We start from the raw sequence: 23,247 nt of genomic DNA on the forward strand, positions 1-23,247 counted from the left end.
ACAATGTTTATGTGCAGCTCTCTTTGCTGCAACATAAATAAACCCTGTTGTAGAAACAGCGGATTGATACTTGCAAAAACCAAGCTCCTATGAAAAACCCTGTGTACAGTACTGAGCATGTAGAATATTTTAAAATGTGTTTTTACTGAAAGGATTATACCGGTTTCCTGCCACAAAGAGTGGACTTGTGGTGGGTCAGCCTGTCGCATGCTGGGACGCTCGGCTAATTCCTCCAGGTCGGGACTGACCGCAGGCCCCCCGTTCGGAGGCCGCTGGGTCGTCCCCACAAAGCTCTCTAGCCACACGCACTAGAGCGTTACCACGCACCAGAACCACACTCCTGGGCTCACAGGGTTCACAGGAAAGGGTCCACACTATTGATTACCACCTCTGCACATGCTCTCAAAGCGTTTACACGGGGGCGTGACGTCGGCCAAAGTGACGCACCGGAAACTCCCCAAACTACAGGTTCCTGTGCAGACACCGGGCGCTAAGCAGAGCGGAGCAGAGTTCCGCTCCGATCGCTCGCTCCGGGCTCCTCGCCGTCCCTGTCCGATCGCTCGCTCTGGGCTCCTCGCCCTCCCTGACCGACCACTGGCTCGGGCTCCGGCCCCTCCCTGCGGTCCACCGGACCTGGGCCGGAAGACTGAGCTGCCGGAGGAGGGGGCGGGGCGGGGCGATGCTGCAGCAGGTGAGAGAAAAATTACAGAAGACGAAGTTGATGGTTTCACTTGATTTTAGGGGAAACGAATGCTGATAAAATAATTTGCTGAGCAAACCTTTCATTCTGAATGTGACTCTAAAATTCTGCCGGGACGCGGAGTGAAAATATAAAGACATCGTTATTCAAAATTCACATCGTTTTTATCTGTAAGACTTGTCCGTTAAAAAAAAATCATATGCCTTGCTTTAATTTTGTTCTTTATGCAAAATGACTAGTGAATGCGCCAAGACTGCAAGGAAAGATTTTTTTAAAAATATTCTCTGACATCCTGTGAACCGACACCGGGACTTCTGCAGGCGACCAGCGTGCGCAAGCCGGGAAGCCTGCGGCCCGCCCCCGGGGTTTCTCCCGTCCACCTGAGCCCCTGCGTACACACGGAGGGCCCGGGGCAGACGTCTGGTCTGCCCGGCTCGGGAGCAGGAGCCCGGCCCCCACCGCAGGCTGCAGAAAGAGCCTCCCGGGCCGCAGCCGCGTCAACGCCCATCCCGAGGCCGGCCACCTGCTGCCACTCACGCCACGCACAAGCAGACCACACAGGCTCGTCCACGACAGTGATGTGTAGAAACCCCTATTTATAACCGACAACATCGAAGCAACACCGGTGCTGAAGCCAAAGCACAGCGTCGTCATAGTACCATTTTACACCCTCCCTAGAGAGACGCAGTGGGCAGGACCCCGGGCCGCCTTCCTTCTGTCCGGCCGCCCCCCCGAGGCCCGGGCAGTGTCAGCCCGCTGGAAAGGGCCGGCTTGTGAGGCTGGCGCAGCCCCCCGGATGCAGCTTCCCGGCCCCCGGGGGTCCTGCCTGGCCACCGTCTGGGATGCGACACCGACGAGACGTTCTTTCGGGGAGTCGTCTGCGGGGCGGGTCTCCTCGGCGTGACCTTCTGGGCGAGGCTGGCATCCCCGTTTCCGGGTGTAGGTTCCCCCACAAAAATAAAAGTCAGAAAAGTCAAAGCAGCGGGACGAGCATCTGCAGGCAGCGCGGCTCGGGCATCAGTCGTCGGTCTGGACGGGCAGCGTCTCCGAGGGGCCGGGGGCCGCCGGCTGGGAGGTCACCCACACCGCGCTCTCCTCCCCGCGGATCACCTTCTCCCACTGGCTGAGGTTGTCCCTAGGAGACAAGGCGCGGGGTCAGTTGCTGCTGGGACGCGGTTTCCGGGCTGAGTTCCAGCAGGGAGCCACCCCGCCCTGCAGTACTGCCCCGCCCCTGACCAGCACCAGCTGGCCGGCCGGCAGCCGCCCCTACCTACGCCTCCCTGAGGACAGCAGAGCTCAGAGTCCCCAGAGGAGCCTCAGACCACCAGTGCCTGGGGACTGCTGGCCCCCGACGGCAAGGGCAGAAAGCAAACTCAGGAGAGGTCATTGTGAGCCGGCCAGGAGGAGTAGCAAAGCAATGAGCCATCGGGTTACTGCCGGGACAGGGGGTCAGCGGACATTGGGAACGGCCAAGGCAACTGGGCTCCGTGGGGCACCCCTGCCACACGACACATGAGGCCTCGCAGCGGACTCTGTGTCACATACAAACAGTCGCCGTGAGCTGCACCTGGGGCGGACTTCTGAGTCTCCCTGTCTCGGTGACTGCACCTGGGCTCTGCCTCGGACTCCGGCCTCAGTGAGGCTTCGAGCCGCCCCGGGCTTCCTGCCCTTCTCTCTCCACGCCTGCGCTGCCCACATGGGGGCCGAGTGGCTCCTCCGGTGGGGTGCCGGCCCCCCGACGGACCCGTCTTGCCCAGACTCCTGGTTACAGAGAGCAGGCGGACATGTGGAGGGGCGGGGCTTGTGGGGTGAGAAAGGTGAAGGGGGTAAGCAAGCAAAATAAAAAACCCCAAAACAAACCAACACCACCCCCCCCACACAGACAACGGAAGGGTGACTGGCAGAGGGGAAGGGGCCTGGGAGAGGTGGGAGATGGGGGCGGGGGGCGCAGGGCGGCGAGCAGGCAGCACGGCGCACGGAGGACATGTCCCAGAGTCGCACCCCGGAAACCAGGCCAATAAATTCAACGAAAATGCAAATGAAAGGGGGTGGCCGGTTATGGAGACACGGGAAGCTGGAACGGGTAGCAGACGGCTCCCATTTCTTTGACGGGCAGCGACCCCCGTCAGAGAGAGAGGCGACCCCCCTTCAAGGCCCCCCCACCCCCGATCCATCCTAAGCTGAGCTGCTCTCCTAGGCAGCCGCCTGCACAGACGTCACTGTCCTGTTTTTTCACACACAGTGCAGCGGGGGCGGGGAGGGGGAGGAGGGCGTGGCTGATTCATCTTTTTAAAAAGTCTTGGTCCCTTCCGGTGACTCAAGGAGCCCGAGTTCCTGACACGGACGTGGCGCCCAGGCACGCGCACAGCCAGGAGATGATGACGGCTCGGAGGGGAGACTCAGACACCCACCACGGAGACGCCCTCGGCCCCCGGCCCCCACCCCCACGGGCCGTACCTGCAGGCTCGCAGCAGGGGCTCCGTGGGCGGGAAGATCCGCATGAGGGTGGTGTAGCAGGGGATGGCCACCGCGTTGTAGAAGCCGAGCTGCGCAGACACGGGCAAGAGACACAGCGGTTAGTGAGTGCCTTGCGCCGCACAGCCCTCCCCGGGCACGTCCTGCCCCCCCCCGCCCCGCCCCCAGCCAGGCTGTACTCGGCTCAGGGCTGGGCTTTGCTACGGGTACCGGGGCTCCAGACCCCCACCGCAGGGTGCGTTTCAACATGCGTTAACCGCACCCTAGACGTGGAACTCAGGAAAATTTAAACCACGTGGAAAAGGCCACTGTAAAACCCCAGCGCAGCATTCGACCAGGTCTACTGAGAGGAGAGTCGGGCTGTGAGTCAGGCGCTGCTCCCGTCTCGGGTCAAGTGCAGGGTTCTCCCGCGGGTGCGCCCAGGCCAAGCCACCGTGCCCGCACACAGATGGCCTCGCACTGAGGAGCCTTGGAGGGCTGTCGTGTGTGCTTGGTGCCCCGCCGGCTTCCGGTGCCTGGCCCCCCGAGACTGCGCTCACCCCCTCCTGCCTTTGCTCCGCCCTACAACATGCCCCACTGCCTCGCCACACTTCTCTCCGCAGTCTGGCTTCACCGTTTCTAGCCGTGGCACTTTCAGAACACAGGCTGAGGGGCATTTTCCCCGGGGATTCCGGGCCACCGGCAGGCGAATGCTGCTGGCTCTGGCCGGCCTGCGCAAGGGCAGGCGTAGTGACAAAAGTCCTGCTAGGCTCCGGGCCACCCGAGTGTCGAGCTCAGGTACCTGCCCAGCGGCTGACGAGCATGGACATGGTACCTCTGGCCCCTCGGAAGAGGTGACCGCCAAGCCACAGCTCACCGATACTTAAAACAAAAACCAAACTTCAGTGAGATGCACCAGAGGACCTGGAAGGGTCCAATCTACTCGGTTCCTCCCTGCTCTCTCCCGCCGCCGGCTCAGCCAGCCCGGCGACCTCGGTGGAGCCGTGTCTGTGCTTCTGTCTGTGACCTCACGGCTCGTGGAGAGGTGCCTGCTCTAACGCAGGGCGGCCAGCCTGGTGGCGTCTCTGGGCCACACCGGAGGAAGGGGAGTTACCCTGGGCCACACGTTGAATACACTGCACCATGCAATCACGAAAAATGTTCTCAGTGATGTTCTAACTGCATTCACGACTCCGTTCAGACACATGCGGCCCCGGGGCCGCAGGCTGGACACCCCTGCTCGCAGACCTCCCGGAGCGGAAGATGCCAAGGAGAAGATTATATATTGGGAAGGAGAGTACCTTATTAGTGCGGCAAAGAATGATTTCATAGTAATCACAATTTAGAATGCACTTGGTAAAATAAATATTGGTTGACCAGAAAAGGGGTTTATTTCAAACTCTCTCACACCGTAAGTGAACCTGTCATCTTGGAAAAAACAAATGCCCCCAGTAACTCAGTGACACCGGGACACGGCCCGACCCCGGACGACATGCGCAGCCCCCTGCGCGTCCTCCTCTCAGGGTGACTGCTCAGCGATCCAGACAGGGAGACACGGTTTGGTCCCTAGCTTAGGCTGTGTCAGAGACAAACTCCAGATAAAGCCACAAGCGAGTGGGAAGGGATGAGGCAGTGAGAGGAGAGAGAGCCGGCGAACGGAACGGCAGGACGTCCCGGGGTGGGGAAGCCTTCCACCGCGCGGCAGGGCCGGCAGACCCGGCCCCGGACGGGCGAGAGGGTCTCACCACCCACCGCACTCACGGGAAAGCGCCCTCACGTGTGGCGGGGAAGCCACTGAACTCAGAGCGTGCGTGCCACCTGCGTGCTCAGCACGCCGGGCTCACGCAGTCCCACGCGCCGGCTAGGGGCACGGGGCCGCCGCGCACTGAGGCCACAGCCAGGCCAGGGCGCGGAGGACAAGCGCACGCTGCCGTCTCACGCCGGCACCTTCCGTGCATGAACGTCTGACCTGACAGTCAATGGACTTACGTAAAGCAGGAAAACCGGAGAACTTATTCAAAACCATCATCCCGTGAGTCTTCAGAAATCACCTCTACCCTGGAGGCCGTAGGGTAATTACTGGTCCATAACCAACTTCCCCGGGTGACATTAGGCAACTGGCAGTTTAAAAACCCGTCATCCTGAGGACTCTATTGCGCCATACATGTACACATGGGGAATTAACAAGGCCCAAGAACTCTCCAAACACAAATGATTAACATAAATTATGTATGTTCATATATATTCCCTGGAGAGGGAATAATTAACGGCCATTTACGATGAGACAAAACTAAACACGGACTAAGATACTACGCTTATTGGTTAGGAAAGGCAGACCCAGTCAAAACCTCTAATGTTTCCCTTCCCGCCAAAATCTTCGTATATTCAGTGACAAAGTATTTTCTGCTTGTTAACAAAATGTTCACAATCAGCCTCATCCATCCCCTCGATTTCAAGTCAAACAGCGCGCCTGCGCACTGCCACTCTGTCCGGAGGGGGCTGCAACACCGTGGTTTCCGGGGGCCTCAGCGCCGGGCTCCGACCGCCAGCCCTCCAGCGACACCACGGCTGGCCACACCCTCAGCCTCAGGGACCAAACCGGAGGCTGGAGATACCCCTGGGAAGCAAACTCCCTGTTGGAGCCCACGCTCCCCCCACGGCCAGCGAGAACCCCGAGAGCCCCGAGCAGGGCAGGCCCACTGCCGTGGGCACAAGCACGGCAGAGGGGCGGTGTATGCCGGGGGGGCGGCTCAGCCCCTCGCAGAGGAACCCCTGGGGTCTCCACGCTCAGGGTCAGGCCCAGGACAGCCCAGGCACCGCACGTAAAACCCAGGGCGGGGCTGCTCGCCCTTCCCGTGGGACTAAGGACCGCCTCACGGCTCGGCTCCTACCTGGCCCTGGGGGACCTCGTTCCTCTTGTCCCTGTCCATCATAGGGATGGGCTGGATCCCCAGCTTCTTCATCTCGTCGCCCTGCAAGAGGTGGGGACAGTCGTGTGTTCTCGGCGCATCCACAGTGACACAAGCAAGCGGGGCACCCAGGAGTCCTCCCTGGATCTCCAAACTTTCTGGGAAACGAGGCTTGTTTTGGCCGATGACACAACAGAAGGTCCGAACAATGATAAGGTGTCATCACTTGGTTTTTACCTTGAGTCCCCAGCACGGGACGCCCAGAAACCCGGCTGACCCTCTGGGTCCACGTGCGGGAGTGAGGGGTCCCAGGGAGAGGGGACACGGGGAACACACAGTGAAGAGAAACGAGAACAAAACATGGAATGACTTCAGGAACTTTCCCCCTTGCTTCTAAACGATACCCCTGCGTTGAAGTGGGTGCAGCTAGGCGCTGGGGGCGCCGACCCGGCCTGTGCCGGTGAAGGGGCGGTGCAAGTGGCCAGGCACACCGTCCAGGGCGGCACGACGGGCGTTCACCGGAGATTCCCTGTGTCGCAGGCCTGGGCCGAGTGACCTACACACCTTCTGCCCCCACGTCTCACGGAACACGCTGCGTTCAAGCTGCCTCTCCGTGTGGGGGGCCCCGGTTCAGGTGGGCTCATTCGAACCCCAGGATTCGATTCCACTCACTCACAATTCAGAAAGTAAGTTAAGGAGTAAGACCCCATTTCTGGTCACTTAGAGAAAACTCCGTCGAGAAAAGGCGTTCAGTAACAAGTAGTGTGCGAGTCAGGAGTATCACGAGCCGGCCGCGGACTGGCTGGCCGGCGCAGCGACCCTGCCCGTGGCACACGACAGCGAAGCTCCGGAACGCCTAACCGCAGGCGTGCGCAGCCGCGATGCTGGGTCCCTCGGGACACCCGCTGGGTGCCCACCCCACGGGAGACGGGCAGCAGTGGCGTCCCAGGGAGGGAGGGCCAGGCCCACTGCTGGACAAGGGACACCGCCACACTGTCACCCGGTGACACCGTCCCCGGGCTCCGAGGGTGAGATCCGAGAACTCACACCTGCATCGGAGTCCGGGGCAGCGACGGGCGGCCTCACTTTTTACCTGCGTGAACGCTCCACCCGTCACTGCGGCACCGACTGTAGTTTCTGGAACACCGTGTCACGTGAGCAACACGCGGTCACCGCATCACCGACACGGGTACCCTCTCCCTTTCCCCGTGTCTCGGTATGACCTCACTCGCAGACACACCACGGACGTACCTCAGCCCAGAACTCCGCGTATATGTCGTTTGCCGTCAACTTTGTAACTGGCCACAGCTTGGTCACAGAACAAAGGTCGCAGGCGGTCATCATCAAGCCGATGACACGGTCCCTAGAACACAGGAACGCAGACCTGGTCGGCGCCTGCGCGTCACACCGAGGCCCTGCAGGGCCGGGGCGAGGCAGGGGCGTGGGGGCTGCGTGTGAGGGGCCCCCGCCCTGTGACCACAGGCGGGTGCCCTGGGAACAGTCAGCACCCCGAATGCGACCAGACAGAGCGCTCGGTGCATGTGTGATGACGTGGTTTCCGAAGCTCTTCGTGGTTCAGGGGAAGAACGTTTATTTCTGGATTCGGGGCTCCTGAAGGAACAGGTGTGTTACCTGTTTGCTTTACAGGTAAATTCACTTACACAGAAAGAGTAACATGGAGAAAGAAGCTCTCATTCTGTGTACAAATAATTATTTCATGACATTGAAATCACTCAAACTCATTCGATCTAGGTAATCTTTATCTCATAAATATTCCGTACATCACAAATGTATGAAACAAAACAAACGCGTCCGTAACTGACTGGACTCTGTGAATCGCCCGGGACCCACGCTCCGGCCGGGGCGGCTCCACAGGGCGCGGCCGGGGTTGGGAACACAACGAACCAGCCATCACCTAGAGCTCACCGTCAGCACTGCCTGGACAAGACAACCACACAGTACTTCCTTCACTCCTCGCCAGTAAGTAAACCAACTTACATGAAATGCTTCTAATAAAGAAAGGCACTCATTTTTTACTCTTTAATGACAAATTAGTTACAACTTTTCCAGGTCTGTTTCTAAGTTGTTTCAAGTACTGTTCAAGTGTTTAACGTTATGTCCTTTCTCTGACGAGCCCTCCCTCCGTCGGGATTAAGGGTGGCCTCTGGAGGAAGTGGGGCCCGGGAATGTCTCCACAGGGCACAGGTGTCCCTGGGACTCAGTCAAAACAAAATAATACATGTAACTCGTATCTCTGGGGGCTGCCATGACCACAGTCTCCGGAAAGTAAGTGAAAGATGAAGATCTTAGCAGATACGGATGATACGTTTCAACAGTCACAGTAATTACACAGTGTGATCATGGTTAAAAATCAGACAGTTAGTGTTCAGGCGGCTTACGGAGTCCCAACAGTTGGTCAAGCTTATATAAAAAAATAAATGCAATTCCATGGAAAAATGAATTATTAATTAAGTGGTATTGATTCAACACATCTGGAAGAAACAGTTATATTCATAAAACTTTAACTCCAAAAGAATGAAGCTCTAAAATAAGAATTAAGACTCTATAAATACACAAAGAAAAACTTAAGTACTTGTCGTATAACCTGAAAGACAGGGAAGGCCTTCCTTAGTAAAATAGGAAACAAGATTTGATAAAAAATGACAGGCGTGGCCTCACGTCTGAAATTACATGTATTTGTAGTCAAAAGAAAATCTGGACAAGGGGAGCAAAAGAAAAAACAAACAGGGCACAATCAAACTGACAAGTTTCTGCACAGCAAAGAAAACCATCAACAAAATAAAAAGACAATTCACGAAATGGGAAAACATACTCACTGATACCTCTGATAGGGGGTTAATATCCAAAATTTATAAAGAACTTATAAAACTCAACACCAAAAAAACAAACAATCCCATTAAAAATGGGCAAAGGACCCAACAGACACTTCTCCAAAGAGGACACGCAGGTTGGGCCAATAGACATATGAAAAGATGCTCAGCGTCACTAATCACCAGAGAGATGCACATTGAAACCACAATGAGGTACCATCTCACACCTGTCAGAATGACCACCGTCAGTAAATCAACAAACAAGTGCTGGTGGGGGTGCAGAGAAAGGGGACCCTCGTGCACTGTGGGTGGGACTGCAGGCTGGTGCAGCCACCGTGGAAAGCAGTGTGCAGTTACCTCAAAAACTTAAAAATGGAACTGCCTTTTGACCCAGCAATCCCACTTCTGGGACTAGATCCAAAGGAACCCAAAACACTAATTCAAAAGAACATGAGCACCCCTATGCTCACTGCAGCGTTATTTACAACCTCCAAGATACGGGAGCAGCCCAAGCGTCCATCAATAGATGGGTGGGTAAAACAACTATGGTACATTCACACAGTGGAATACTACTCGGCCATTAACAAGAAGAAAATTTCACCCTTTGCAACAGCACGAATGGGCCTGGAGAACATTATGCTGAGTGAAACAAGCCAGTCAGAGAAGGACAAAACCATATGATCTCGCTCCTATGTGGAAAATGATGAACAGACTGAACTGGGACTCACAGACGGAGAGCAGATGGCAGCTGAGGGTGGGGGGGGCGGAGGGATGGGGCAAAAAGGAAACAGGGCTCACGGACGCGGACGGCAGTGTGGGGACTGCTGGGGGGAGGAGCAGAGCACAAGGGGAATACATGGCAATGAAAAATACAATAAAAAATAGAAAGAAAAAACATGTGAACAAGAACAAAAGAAAGACAATCTGAATATACTGTGTTGGCCAGGAATTTCATTTGTTTTTTTCTGTAAGATGGCTCTGGTGGGTCTTTAACTTCATGTGAAGCAGTTCGGTCAGACTGTATTGTGGCAGCTGCCATATCAGCGTGCATTTTTTTAAAAAAAAATTAGGCCGAAATTGTTGGAGTTTTGTGCAGCCCCTTTAATACTGAGAATAGAAGAAAACAGGCAGCATTTCTGGCATAGTATGCTTCATTATTTCAAGAAAGGTAAAAATGCAACTGGAACACACAAAAACGTTTGCGCCGTGTGCGGAGAAGGCGCGGTGACCAGCGAGCGTGCCGGCAGTGGTGTGCAAGGTCTCCTGGAAAGTCCCCGCCGGGCGATGCTCCACGGGCGGGCGGACCAGCTGGGGTCCACGGCGACCCCATCGAGACGTTCACTGGGAACACTCAACCTTCCACCTCACGGGAGAGAGCCCACACACTCAAAATAATGCTATTGGTGAAAGTGAAAAATGTGTCTTTTACAGAAAAAAACTATATGGACTTTTTGGCCAACCCAATAATTTTTGAAAAATTACGTGGACAAAAAATGATTGTAACAGAAAACAAATTTTAATCCTTAACAAAATTACACATTGTCAACCCATTTATAAAAAAAGTAAACAATTCAACAAAAAGAAGGAGGAGCTATGAGACGGCGAACACACAGAAGTAGGAACAGCCCTGGCTGGTGTAGCTCAGTGGACTGAGCGCGGGCTGGGAACCAATGTGTCGCAGGTTCGATTCCCAGTCAGGGTACATGCCTGGGTTGCAGGCCACGGCCCCCAGCAACCACACATTGATGTTTCTCTCTCTCTCTCTCTCTATCTCTCTCCCTTCCCTCTCTAAAAATAAATAAATAAAATTAAAAAAAAAAAAAGAAGTAGGAGCAGCAGTCCGAGAACACAGAAAGACAGCCCCCCCAGCACAGGAGCTGCCAGAGACCAGCACCATCAACGGGACCGCTCTCCCCCCAATAAGGAGGCGGTGTGTGTCTCCACTGTCCTTCCAGAGAACGCAGTGTGTGTCTCCGTTTCTAGCAGCCGGTGTGTGTGCTGCGTATTTTTTACAGGACCAGCAGATGACACTACATAAGCAAGAGTTAATGCATCATTATTTATCATGCAAAGATCTTTCTAGAACTTTGCATTACACGTGACAGATTTAAATAAATCTTGACATAGTCCAGAGTTATAGAACTCTGAAAAAAGCAATGTACCTGGCAAAACCCCATTTTTGTTTTAAAAAGTGTGAGATGAAAAGTGTGTGCATGTATACACACACACACGTGCACACGAGTTTACTGTGCACACACAGAGCCTGGTGCCCCCGGGCGCGGAAGGGCCCGAACCTCCCCGCACCGGCTCCACGTCCCCGAGACAAAGCTCTGACGCCACGCGGCTTTCCGCTCGGCTCCGACCACACAGGGCGCGGACCTTCCGAGGCCCGGAACTGGAACGCGTACTTGCGGACCAGTGAGTGAAATTCCAGTGCCAGGCGGCAATCACACGAGTGTGGTTAGTTTGGATCCTGGAAAATAAAGCATCTGCACTGGCTTTGGAGCCCGTGAGGCCCGGGCCGACTCTCGGGGTGTGGCGCAGCTCGCCAGGGGCTCCCCTCTGAGAGCACGCCCCCCGCCGTGGGAGCCCCGTGAAGTCCAGTCCATGCTCCAGACGCCCCCCCCAATACACTGCCAGAAATCCTGCAGATGAAAACACCCAGGGTCAGTAAAAAGTGCACACAAAACAAAACAAAACAAAACATACACACGTATATTTACATCTTTACTTCCAAATGCAAACGTGTGCCATGCTACATTTCGGTTTCTGAACACGCGTGTGCTCCAGACCACGGTCCCTGGGCGCCTGGCCCCCCCAACCCCCCAGAGACGCGCCTTACCTGTGGGCCTGGTTGTTCAGGTTCAGCGACCCGGTCTGGTACATCTCCTCCAGCTGCTTCCGGTTCCCGAAGTAGAGCGCCAGGTCGGTGGCGATGATGGCTTTGCGGATGATCTCCAGCACCTGCTCGTACTCACTGGAGCTCAGCGTGGAGAAGATGTTGTGCCCTTCCAGCTGGGGGGGACACGGAGAGACACCGCGGATGACGCGCGCACCGGCTCGGACCCCGGGACCCTTGCCTGCCCCGGGAACCAGAGAGTGGGTCCGTCGGTGGCATCCGGCCCACAGACGACGGGTCTGGGGGAGCAGAGAGCTGTGACCAACGGGGTTCACGTGTTGGCCTCACTCTGAGCTACCCCCCCCCATGGGGCTGTCCTTGCAGCGAACTATTGAAACCACAGCGACATCGTTTGCTGCCACAAAATCCCAGGGATTTAACTGTAGACCCAGTTTGGGGACATTCCTAGTAAGTAATTAAAGGACTGTAACATGGAAACGATTTCAGTAAGAACTTTTCTTCTTAAACTAAAGGTGGCAGCAATGTTGATCTTACACTGGAAGTTACTGGGCTGAGAGAGCCACCCCGACCCCGGCCACCTCGGCACGCCTAGCAGAGAGCCACACTGCTGCGTCCTTGTCCGAAGAGAGCCACCCCGCGACCTCGGAACACTGTGGTCCCGGCACCCGAGACACTGCCCACGGCCGGGGCGTCGACACCCACCAGTCACCCACCCAGCGGGGAGCCGGGCTCGGCGGGGCACGTCTCCCAACCAGCCCGGAAGGGAATCTTGTAAAAGCCTTCACCGTAATTCCTCCCTCTGAGAATTTAAGGTTTTTATTTGTAATCGAGACAAAAACGGGTCTTTGCAAACAGAAAGACTGAGATGATTAAGATGCGTCCAATGTGTGCGCTCATCCATTACATTTCTAACCACTTCGCCGTCAGCCATCCTGGCCCTGCCTGGGCCGATTCTAACTGCTCTCACTTGTCGTGGGCCAGGACCGCGGGCCGACAAACACACGGACCCTTGACATTACGAGAGTGCACTTCCTTGCACACTCGGACACTCAGTAGTACACACAGCCCGCCCCCTCCTGCTCCGACGTGAAGCTGCTGGTGTGCCCGCTGTTCATTGCATGCGCCAGAACCCTTCCGCATCGCCCCCTCTGCGGGGTCACGGATGTTTACGCCGTCCCGCGACAGGGCAGCGAGCAGAGTCTGTCTGGGCGGGCTCTTCGCCCCTCCGCCTCCCCAGCACTCAGTCCGTGAGGCACTTTCACATGCACGGTCTCGCTCTCAGATCCCAAGACGGAGGCGCGTGTCCAACGTCTATCGGAAGCGGAGTGTGTGCCGAAACGCCCACGAGCTGCCTCTCCCACTGAAGGGGATCCGAGGGGACTGTGCGTCCCGGTCACCAGGGCGGCCACCCCTCCCCTGCAGCGGCGCTCACCAGGGCAGCGGGGCCGGCTGCAGGAGGGTGCCCTGCCAGGCAGGGCCCAGCTCACTGTTCAGCATGCACGTGCGAGGCGCTGGGCAGAGCCGTGCACGTGGAGGCTGGCTTGTCAGGGTGGGCACGGGAAGGAGTCAGGCACGGCAGCCCCTCCAGTGCCCCCCAGCCCGGGCTCCCCACCACTTGGCTGCAGAAGGTCACAAAGAGGGACTCTCTCCCCTGCACGCTACGGCCCCTGCTCTGCTCTGGTGTGGTCACAGCCCGGGAGGGGCAGCTGGCCACTCAGAGCCCGTGCCCGGGGCTTCCCCGCCGTGAACTTGGGTTCAGCTGCAGCGTGTGGGCCTGGCCCTACCGCACCCGTCTGCGACCGGCAGGGCGCCTGCGGGTGAACCTCGCGCAGCTCACGCATTTCTGTGCTTGTCCGCTCCATCACCGACGCACCACCCCTCACGGGGAGCACCGGACTCTGGCGTGCCCCTGAGTGTCTCTCTCTCTCTCTGAAACAGGGACGCCCCGGACTGGGCTCCGTGGACCCACCTGGGGACCACGTTTGAGTGGGCCCTCCGGGGTCACGTGCGGACCCCCAATTCTAAAGCGTGCATGGTCCAGGACCGACGAACCCCCGTGTTAAAGGGTCTATGCGTCCCGCCAGCTACTCCAGATTCACTATTTCCTTCATTACTTCTCCAGGTGGAAGGCGGAAAAGGCCAGGACTTTTATCACGAAAAGTTGTAACAGCAACGTTCTGACTCCCACTTCCAGCTGTGACAATGACAGACAGGTCACCGAACCTCCGCGCTACCCCCGACTCTCATCTGTGAACCGGGAAGAGTCCCTGCCTCGCAGGGCCCCACGCAGTGGAAACCACAGACACGTGGGACCGCCCTGAGTGGCCGGCTGGCAGGAAGTGCCCGGTCCGTGACGAAACGCCGACCGGGGTGCCGGCGAGGAGGCAGCAACCTGTCAGAGTAACGCCCGCAGTCGGGGTTACGGGAGAGCGTGGAGGAGACACGAGCAGGCAGAGAGACACGCCCAGAAGAGAACTTGGTGGCCCGAGGCCGTCTCTACTCGGAACTCATCTGCAGGCTGGGACAGACGGAAGCCAGCCTCTGTGTCACACACACTCGGCTTTCCGTGAAGGCAGCAAGTCTGTTGTAACTGCCGCAGACAACAGCAACTCCTCCCGCTGCACAGACCGAAGGAACACGTCAGCCGTGTCCCCGACACGTCACTGCTGGGAAGGGCAGGGAAGATGCCTCGGGCCCCAGAGTGCCGGGCGTAGAGGTGACCTTCTTCAAATCTGAGCGTATCCTGAAAGCGCTGGATAACTCAAGGTAAGTGGAATATTGAGAAAATGTTCTTAATAAGGAGAGCAGTCACTCCTAATCGGTCTGTGTTCTGAGATTTTGACTTTTTAGTACTTAGCGTGGGATATTCACGGCAAGCGAGGGACAGAAAAAGAGTAGTGTCGCTTTTCCACACAACCATGAGCATCCCGGGAGGAAACAGGATCAAAGATGCACCTGATGTTCCGGCCCCGGCGGCTCCGGCGGAGTCACCGCTGACGAGGGGGACGTTCGGGCGAGGACACACGGCCCGTGTCCGTGGCTGTCACGGCCCCCACCAGTGACATCCCTTCCCAAGGGCAACCCACTCGCACGCCCCCACTGCGCCCCCTCACCCGCAGCCCCAGGAGACTGGTGTCCTCACTCCCCCGCGGTAACGCCCACAGTGACACGCGCACAGTCTCCTGCCCACTGCTCCGCCACAGCTGAGTCCTCTGTCTCCCCACCTGTGCTCTCACGGGACCCCTGGGCCCACACGCCCTGACCCAGGGGTCAGCAGCCCACGGCTGCGGAGGCCAGTGCCGGGCAGGCACGGTCCTCCGGGCCCATGACTCTGAGCAGAGGAAAGCTCACTTGTCCGCAAACCACGCTACAACGGGGAGCAGCCGAGGCACACGCCCGTGCCAGGGGCTCGGGGCCACCCCGGGCACGCTGTGGCCCCAGCCGCGTCACAGAACAAGGTCCCAGGATGCGCTCCTGCGGGAGCTGAGCTGGGAGCCGAGGAGAGGCGGCCAGAAAGGCCCCAGAGGGCGGGGGGGGGGGGAGCCTGGCCCAGCAGGGAGTCGAGGTGATGGCCAGGGGGCAGGCGGCCCGGAACTGGGGGCGCAGCAGGCACGGCAGTCCCGGATCAGACGGCTGCTCGAGCAACACGTGCGTGTCCATCGAGAAAGAGAAGTGGTTCGGAGGCCCAGGAGCCCCTGACGGCCGTCACTGGGAAAAAGCACGCGCTCGGACAAGGGCTCGGACAAGCACCTGGGAGGCGGACCTGGGAGGCGCCGGCCTGGAGAAACGGCGGTCAGGGCGGGGAGGGCGGTCAGACAGACACACCGACAAAGGCCCGGTTCAGGACGTCAAGCGGGAAAGGCCTTGAGGGACACTCCTGGGGGTGGGCCCGCCGCCCTCCCCCAAGGCCAGCGTGACCGGCACACGGCCCTGCCGCCAGTGCCCACGGGAAGTGGCCCCGACGCCCGCGAGGCCACGGGCAGCTCAGCGGAAGGCGAGAGCACGAGCTTCTGTGTCCAGTTGGTCCCGTCGGCTCCTCACTTCACTCGTGACTTCATCTGTCCCCGCCTGTTCCACAGGGGCGGCCCCTGATGCCAGCTGGAGCCGTGGGGGACGAGTCTCCCTGCCACCAGGCTGGGACACAGGAGAGCCACGGCCTGGTGGCAGAGCGTGGGCCAGCAGGGCGGACGGCGGGGCGGCAACAGGGCCGAGCCGGGGCAACGGAGGTGCTGTCCCCCTCCCTGTGACGGACGCTCTGGGACGGGGACCTGTGCTCGCTCTGCCACCGCTCCTGCCCGCCCACGATGGGGGGGCCCCGGGGGGCGCCCAGTAGACACTCCTGCTACTGGACTGACTGTCAAGGGGCGGTCAGACGGACCGAGGAGGAAACTGCTCCGAGACCGACCGTGAGCGCGAACGCAGAGTCGGCCGCGGGGTGGGAGCTGCCAGGGAGAGACGGAGCCGCAGCCCCGGGCTCCGGGGCCACAGGTGCAGGCTGCCGAGCTGGCCCCGGTGCGTCCGGCACGGAGGGTTCGGTCCGTCCGCGACTCGGATTCAGCGTCTGACTCGGGGGGCTCATCGCCGGGACCTAGGGCGACCCCCAGCTCCGCTCCCCAGCTCCCTGCTCTGGCCCTCGCCTGGGCCCTCGTCTTCTCCGAACACCGACGAACACAGGTGCCCTGGGCGTCGCCTCTCCAGTGGCTGAAGTCCCATCTCCAGTGCTCGGAACCGACCACCTACCCGCGACTTTTCAGACGCCGGCGGCTCGCCCGGATGCCCTCCTGCCAGGAGCCCCTGCGCCCTGCTCCTCCTGGGAGCGCTGCATGCACCACGGACCCGGCCCACAGACCCCACACTGCGGAGGGCTCGCTGCCACGACACGGGCCACCGCGGGCCCGGCGGGCACGTCTCCCCAGCGCGGGCTCTGCCACACCTCAGCACACGCTTTCTCGTTCACCCTCCTTCCTGCACAAACAGCCCGGCATGAGCGTGGGGCCACAGGAGGCATGAGCTCACATGAGTTTCCACGTCTATTTACAAAAAGCACGTTTCACACACGTGTGTGTGCACACACATACACATACACCCACACAACCCTTCCTGCCTGCTGAAATTTCTAGGTACGGATATACGGCTGTGTCTGTCCGTCCATCTGTAGACGATTGTTAAAAAAAAAAGAGGAAGAACTGGCGTCCGGGGCCGATCTCGGGGACAGAACCGGCCGCGCAGGCGGCCCGCTCAGCCGGGTGCGACTCGAAGGCAAGCCGCCTGCATCTCCCGTGCCCGTCACTCACTCTCACTCGGCGGGTCCTCAGGGCAGCACCTCGTGTCTGCCCCACCTTGCCCAGCTCCTCGGCCACACAGGCCCCCTGAGCGGGGCTGGGAGAGAGGGACAGGCAGGGGAGGAGAAGCTGACAGGGTGCAGAGGGAGCCCCCGGGCGACACGAGGAAGCACGGCCCCTCAGAGACACCTGGCGGCCCCAATCCTGCCGAAGCCACTGCCCAGACGGTCCCGACCCTTCCCCCCGACACAGGGCCTGAAGGCCTGCGAGGGTCCCTGTCCCTGCACCGAGGACGGGCAGCGAGAGGAAGAGGAGGGGCCGCCGTCCCAAGTCAAACAGGCACCTTGGGAACAGTCGTCTGCCTGCGAGAGGGCCCAGTGAGAGGGCCCTGCTCAGGTGGGTGTGGGCTGAAAGAGGCTGAAAGTGAAGGGGGACACAGATATTCCAGTGCAGTGACGCGTGTCCTTGCCTAGACCCACCACCAAGAACACCCTAAGTGCAATCAAGCAGTGCAAACTTAAAACCACAGAAAAATTAAAAGGACTTCAGGAGATCGCCTAAGATTATCACTCAACGCGCCCTGGTTCAAGGCGACGGGCACCCACGTGAGTGGAATTAAATGATGTGACCCTGTGCCGGGGGGTACCACGTTCTCAAACACCTAACGTGACCACCGGACACATGCTCGGGCTCCCCGTGCAGGGCCCCGGCCTAACCCCACGGTGCCCGCGGCAGGCCGGCCCAGCCACCCCACCTGCAGGATGGACACCGTCTGGGAGAAGTGGTGCTGCTCCATGGTGGACGTGGAGTAGAGGGCGGCCAGCGGGTGGTCGAACTTCTGCAGGTAGCTGTTGCTGAAGCCCCTGTGGTCCAGGTCGTGGCACAGGCACGCGATCAGCAGCCCTTTGCGCTGGAAGACAAGGCGGCAGGACGCAGGCGTTTATGACCCAGAAGGGGGGAGGGAAGCGAGGGGGCTGCCGCTCGGCACACCCGCACACTGACCTCCGCCCGTCCGTCAGGCGGCAACGTCCCCCCGGGCCCCGGCATCCTAAGCAACCTAACCCAGGTGGGGCTCCCGGCTGCCCTGCTTGTGACCCTGAGAGCCCAGGCATTCCTGCGGCTCCCGCTGGACCCTGGGAGGGAGTGCGGGCGGTGTCACGTGGAAGCAAACGCTCTCGTCCACAGACGAGACAGGGCAGCCCAAGGAGAGGGCGGGGCCCGTCCTTCGTCAGAGACGTGCTCACGGCTCCGTGCTGGCGGAGCTAGCGTTATTAAACGTTATGTCTGCGACAAGGAAACCACACAGGGTGCGCCACACCCTGGGCTGCAGGGCGCAGCGGGCGGCAGGCCCATGGCCGCCCCCGAGGGCCACAGGCGCTCAGGGCTGCAGAACGGGGAAGCAGGGGGCTCCGGGAGAGGAGGGCCGGGGGGAGTGGCTGGAGCACACAGCGGCAACAGATGAGCCATCCCCAGGAGTCCAGAGGGCCAGGAAGGTGGCCGGGGCACAAGGGGGGGAGAGGACAGAGGAAGACAGGGGAGGCTGAAGACCGCACAGGCCTTGTGTTCTGCCTGAGCCAGGGACAGGGACAGCAGTCTCTGCATCAGGAGAGGACAGGCCCCTCTTCTCCATGGACGGATGTCCCCTGAAGCAGGACGCCAGTTTCACAGGCCGGGGGGGGGGGGGGGGTGGTTAGTGACGGCTTTCCCACTTTGCTGGAGCCAGCGTTCAGCAGCCAGGCGGGCGGGGCTGAGGGGCCCTGGCCCCCGGCACACAGCGGAGCACAAGCACACGAGGCTGCCCCTGGACCTCCCCAGCCTGAGCCCAGAGTTCCCAGCGGGGAACAGTCTCCGGGGGCGGAAGACTAGAGATCCTCAGCGGTGAGGCACCTCAGGGGGGCCCTGCCCGCCCCGCAGAGGAGCTCGGGCCCTGCGGGGGCCCGGACTATCACTAGCACTCCGGGGCGGCCAACCAGCAGGCCGTGTCTCCTGCTGGTCCAGGGCACGGGGCCCACAGGAGGAGCGCACTTTGGTCCATCCCTTCAGAAGACTAAATGAGGAGGAAATCGCTCTTTCCTTGGGGGTCGTTTCAGTGAAGGTGGGATTTGTGCGTCTACACTTCTTACACAAACTAACACGATAGATCTTGTGGGGAGCACTCTGTGCCACGTGCTTCTCCCGATTCACTGAGCCCCATCTGTCCTGGAACACGGCGCACGTCCGTGCCGCACACGTGTTCCGGACTCGCGGGTGCAGAGCCTGCCGGCCGCCGGGCTCGGGGCACACGCACCTCCAGGTCGGTGAAGAGCCCGCCGTTGTTCTGGAGGATGGCGTACATGCAGTGCGCCACGGTCACCGCGTGCTTCCAGTTGTGGTACGGGACGCGCCGGTAGTTCTTCTTCACGGACATGATGAAGCGACACAGCTTTTCCAGCTCGAAGCTGCAGGGAAAGACAGGGAGGAGGTGCCGGCCGGGAGTCAGCGCGCTGCAGCCGGGTGCCCACGCCCGGACCCCACCCTGCAGACTGCGAGGGTCTCCAGGGAACCCGGCACCCAGGAGGCTCCCTCGCGGCATCCCGGCCAGTTCAGACAGGTGGCCCTGCGTGGCTCTGCTCCGACCTGCGCACCACGGAGAGGGACGGCCTGGCCGCAGCTCCCTCCCCTCATGGCCACCCCCGCTCCACAGAGCGCCCCAGATGCACGCCACCATCCTGCTGAGAGTGCTTCCAGCCAATGTTTTCCGAGAGCACAGTCAGACTCGCAAACCCCAGATGTTCACAGGCACGCCCCGAGAATTGTCCTTTCAAACGAAATCCAGACTACCCAGGTCCACAAACTGTCAGCAGCAAATGACTGTATCCTGACACGATCCGTGACAGAGGTGACATTCTTGCTCTCCAGTCTGGTGACTGTGTTTTATTTTATATTATCATGTACTTGTTCTCACTTAAGGGTCAGCAACTTTCTCAGTGGATTTTACAGCAGCCTAAAAGCACATCGGTACTAAACAGGGCTCTCCGAAACACCAAAGAAACGACAACGCAAAAAACTTCCAAACACAGGTGACCTGTCTTTGCCCCACTGCAAATGTTCAAGTGCCCTTCAACTCCAAGGCGTGTCATTCTAAGCGTCCCAAACGGCCGGCCCTTCAAGGGCCGCCTGAGACCTCGCTGAGGCCAGCTCCCCTGCACACGGCCGTTAAACAGGCACTGAGCAAAGTCGCTGGCAGACGTGGGAGAGAATGCAGACACTGGCAGGAAACACAACGTCCCTCTCGAGCAACGGAGAGCCCTGTCAGCCACCTGAGGACGGAAGGAGCAAGGGGAGAAGAAAACCAACCGCTCCTCAGGCAGGGCCAGCCGGCCGGGCGGGCAGGCAGGACAGCCACTGGAGGCGGCGCGGCACTGGCCAACCGTGGCAGTGCCAGCCCTCGGACCAGGGGACTCGCTTCCTTCCCACCGAGTCCCACTGGCACGTGACGTCGGCTGATGCAAACAGTGTGTCTCTATGCCCAAACACACGTCCACACCGCGGGCAGTGCTGTCTGAGTGACGCCCCCTCTCTTTCAGGGAATCGGCCTCTGAGTGTCCAGCCTTGATTGTAAGGGTCACCTGGCTGGCTAGTGGCGGGCAGCCGGGCTCTCGGGGAAATAAGGAAAAGGCCATGGCTCGGTCCGACAAGCATGTCAGCCTTTGTAACTTTAAACATTTAGAAAAAGCCATTTACACAGGGCACATGTTAGCAGTAGGTCACGAAAGCAGCGAGGCGTAGAGGGAGGGGAGGAAGAGGTCATATCACTCCCCCATTTAAAAATGGAGTTTTAGCCCTGGCTGGCGTAGCTCAATGGATTGAGCGCGGGCTACGAACCAAAGCATCGCAGGTTCGATTCCCAGTCAGGGCACATGCCTGGGTTGCAGGCCATGGCCCCCAACAACTGCACATTGATGTTTCTCTCTCTCTCTCCCCCCCTCCCTTCCCTCTCTAAAAATAAATAAATAAATCTTTAAAAAAAAAAAGAGGAGTTTCCAGGCTGTTCCTACCAGGATGTCCCACAGGAGCGGTGGATCATGTAGACAAAGATGCCGGGCCACATGTTTTCAAAGGGACCGATGTCGAAGTGGAACCTGGAAGGAGACAAAAAGGCTCAGCTCGTGCCCGAACCCAGCCGGCAGGAACCCAGTGACGAGGAAGGAGCGGAAGAGGCTCCGGGGGCCCAGCCACCTGGGTCACCTCGCTCCTGCGTGTGGAGGAGACCCCACACATTCCCCTGGGAACCTAGCTCAGTACCGGCCTAACTGCCATCCCTTAATTTTCTGTGAAACAACCAGTTAAGAGAGGACGCAGTGGTTACTACCAGAGCAACGAGAAAGGACAAAATCATTATAAGGAATAATACACATCCATTACACAGCTCCTAGATGTGGTGAGGAAACCTAATCAGTTTATTTTAGAGGTGAAAATTATTCTACTTCCTACGTAAATCCAGAGAAAACCTTCGCAAACATAAACATTCAAAATTATCACCTATTTTCCATTTGCTAATTTAGTTAGCAAAGAAGGAGCTCACTGGCTATGGTGTGAAGACGGGCAAAGAATGGAGCTCACTGATTGGTTGTGGTGTGAAGACAGACAAAGAATGGGGCTCACTGATTGGCTGTGGTGTGAAGACAGACAAAGAATGGGGCTCACTGATTGGCTGCAGTGTGAAGACAAAGAACAGAGCTCACTGATTGGCTGCAGTGTGAAGACAGACAAAGAACGGAGCTCACTGATTGGCTGTGGTGTGAAGACAGACAAAGAACGGAGCTCACTGACTGGCTGCGGTGTGAGGCCTCTGGGATGGTCTACCCTCAGTGTTCCCATGTCCTGACCGTGAGGTTTTGCCTTCCCGGGCCCCCAGGACAGTGAGTGAGACCGTCCCAGTCTGACGGCCTCCTTGTTTGGTTGGCCCACACTGTCTTCCCAAGTCTAAGGCCACTGTCAGCCCTGGGTCACTTCTGAAAGTCTCCTGTGCAACTGAACGGTGTTGGCTGTCACTTATGATGGGTGTACAGGTTATCGCAGGTTCTACCCCCAGCAATCACATGTATTATTTATCGTGGTTAGAAAACAAAGCATGAAAGCTGGATTCACACGAACGTCTCAAATTTAATTTGCAAATTTAAATCTACGCAGAAATGTAAACTTTTAGATATCTGATACTGCCATTTAAATATGAGATATTACATAGGGTCAAGTATATAAAAGACTAATGAAAAAAGCAACCACTTAGGCTAACTCATTTAAAAATTGTGCTCAGGGGCCCTGGCTGGCGTAGCTCAGTGGATTGAGCGCGGGCTGCGAACCAAAGTGTTGCAGGTTCGATTCCCAGTCAGGGCACATGCCTGGGTTGCAGGCCACGGCCCCCAGCAACCTCACATTGATGTCTGCCTGTCTGTCTGTCTCTCTCTCTCTCCTCCTTCCCTCTCTAAAAAATAAATAAAAGCTTTAAAAAAATTGTGCTCAGATTATTCTTCAAGATGACGAGGTCTGGACAAGCTGTAGCCTAAGATCTGGAATGCTGCCCTTGGAGGAGGAGCCAGCACAGTAAATGCGCACAGGCAACCCAGCACTGGGGCCCCAGCTCCACGCCCCTCCCCCCATAGGGCGGCTCGGGCCGCGCAGCCCGGTGCACTCACAGCTCGATCTCCTTGCAGAGCCGTCCAGGCAGCGAGAAGCGCATGAGGCCCTGCCACTCCTCCGAGGTGCAGATGCTGTGGTAGGACAGCTTCTCCATGGTGACCCGGTAGATGCACTCCGAGTGCCGGATCCGGTGGTACATCTGGGCAGCAGACCCCGGGAAGAAAACGCGTATCAATGTGCATATCAAACACGGCATCCGGTGCGAGTGCAGCAGGACCACCGCCATCAGACCGCGGCTCCCGCCCATTCGCTGCCTTTCCTGCCCGCTTCTACCCACTTCCACGCGGGCTACAGACAGGACTCAAGCCGCTAACCCCGCTTTAAAAGGTTTAGCCCACCCTTTAGCACACGACTCTTCACCAGACGCTCTGCCTGGCCGTGAGACTGCCGGGGACCCTGCACCTGGCCCCACGCAGGGCTGTCCAGCCTCGGGGACTGGGGAAGCGCGGGTCTGCGGTTTACCAGCCGCCCATCCGGCCGGGCATTCTGTTAGGACAGCCTGGACAGGTGCGGACGGAGACCAGATGCGTCA

At 58.6% G+C, this 23,247-nt stretch overlaps 1 protein-coding gene across 1 annotated transcript in view; it reads right to left on the reverse strand.

The window, feature by feature from the left end:
- Positions 1 to 849: 849 nt before the first annotated feature.
- The window catches only part of PDE10A (phosphodiesterase 10A), a 177,408-nt gene continuing 155,010 nt past the window's right edge, over positions 850 to 23,247 (reverse strand). Inside the window, 9 exon segments of the mRNA XM_028504006.2 lie at positions 850 to 1,835; positions 3,158 to 3,246; positions 6,046 to 6,126; positions 7,315 to 7,426; positions 11,737 to 11,909; positions 17,791 to 17,946; positions 19,324 to 19,474; positions 21,074 to 21,157; positions 22,712 to 22,854. Coding sequence (XP_028359807.2) covers positions 1,718 to 1,835; positions 3,158 to 3,246; positions 6,046 to 6,126; positions 7,315 to 7,426; positions 11,737 to 11,909; positions 17,791 to 17,946; positions 19,324 to 19,474; positions 21,074 to 21,157; positions 22,712 to 22,854 — 1,107 coding nt within the window. The 3' untranslated portion in view covers positions 850 to 1,717.

This window comes from Phyllostomus discolor, chromosome 4 (assembly GCF_004126475.2).
Source record: "Phyllostomus discolor isolate MPI-MPIP mPhyDis1 chromosome 4, mPhyDis1.pri.v3, whole genome shotgun sequence".
Taxonomy (NCBI): domain Eukaryota; kingdom Metazoa; phylum Chordata; class Mammalia; order Chiroptera; family Phyllostomidae; genus Phyllostomus; species Phyllostomus discolor.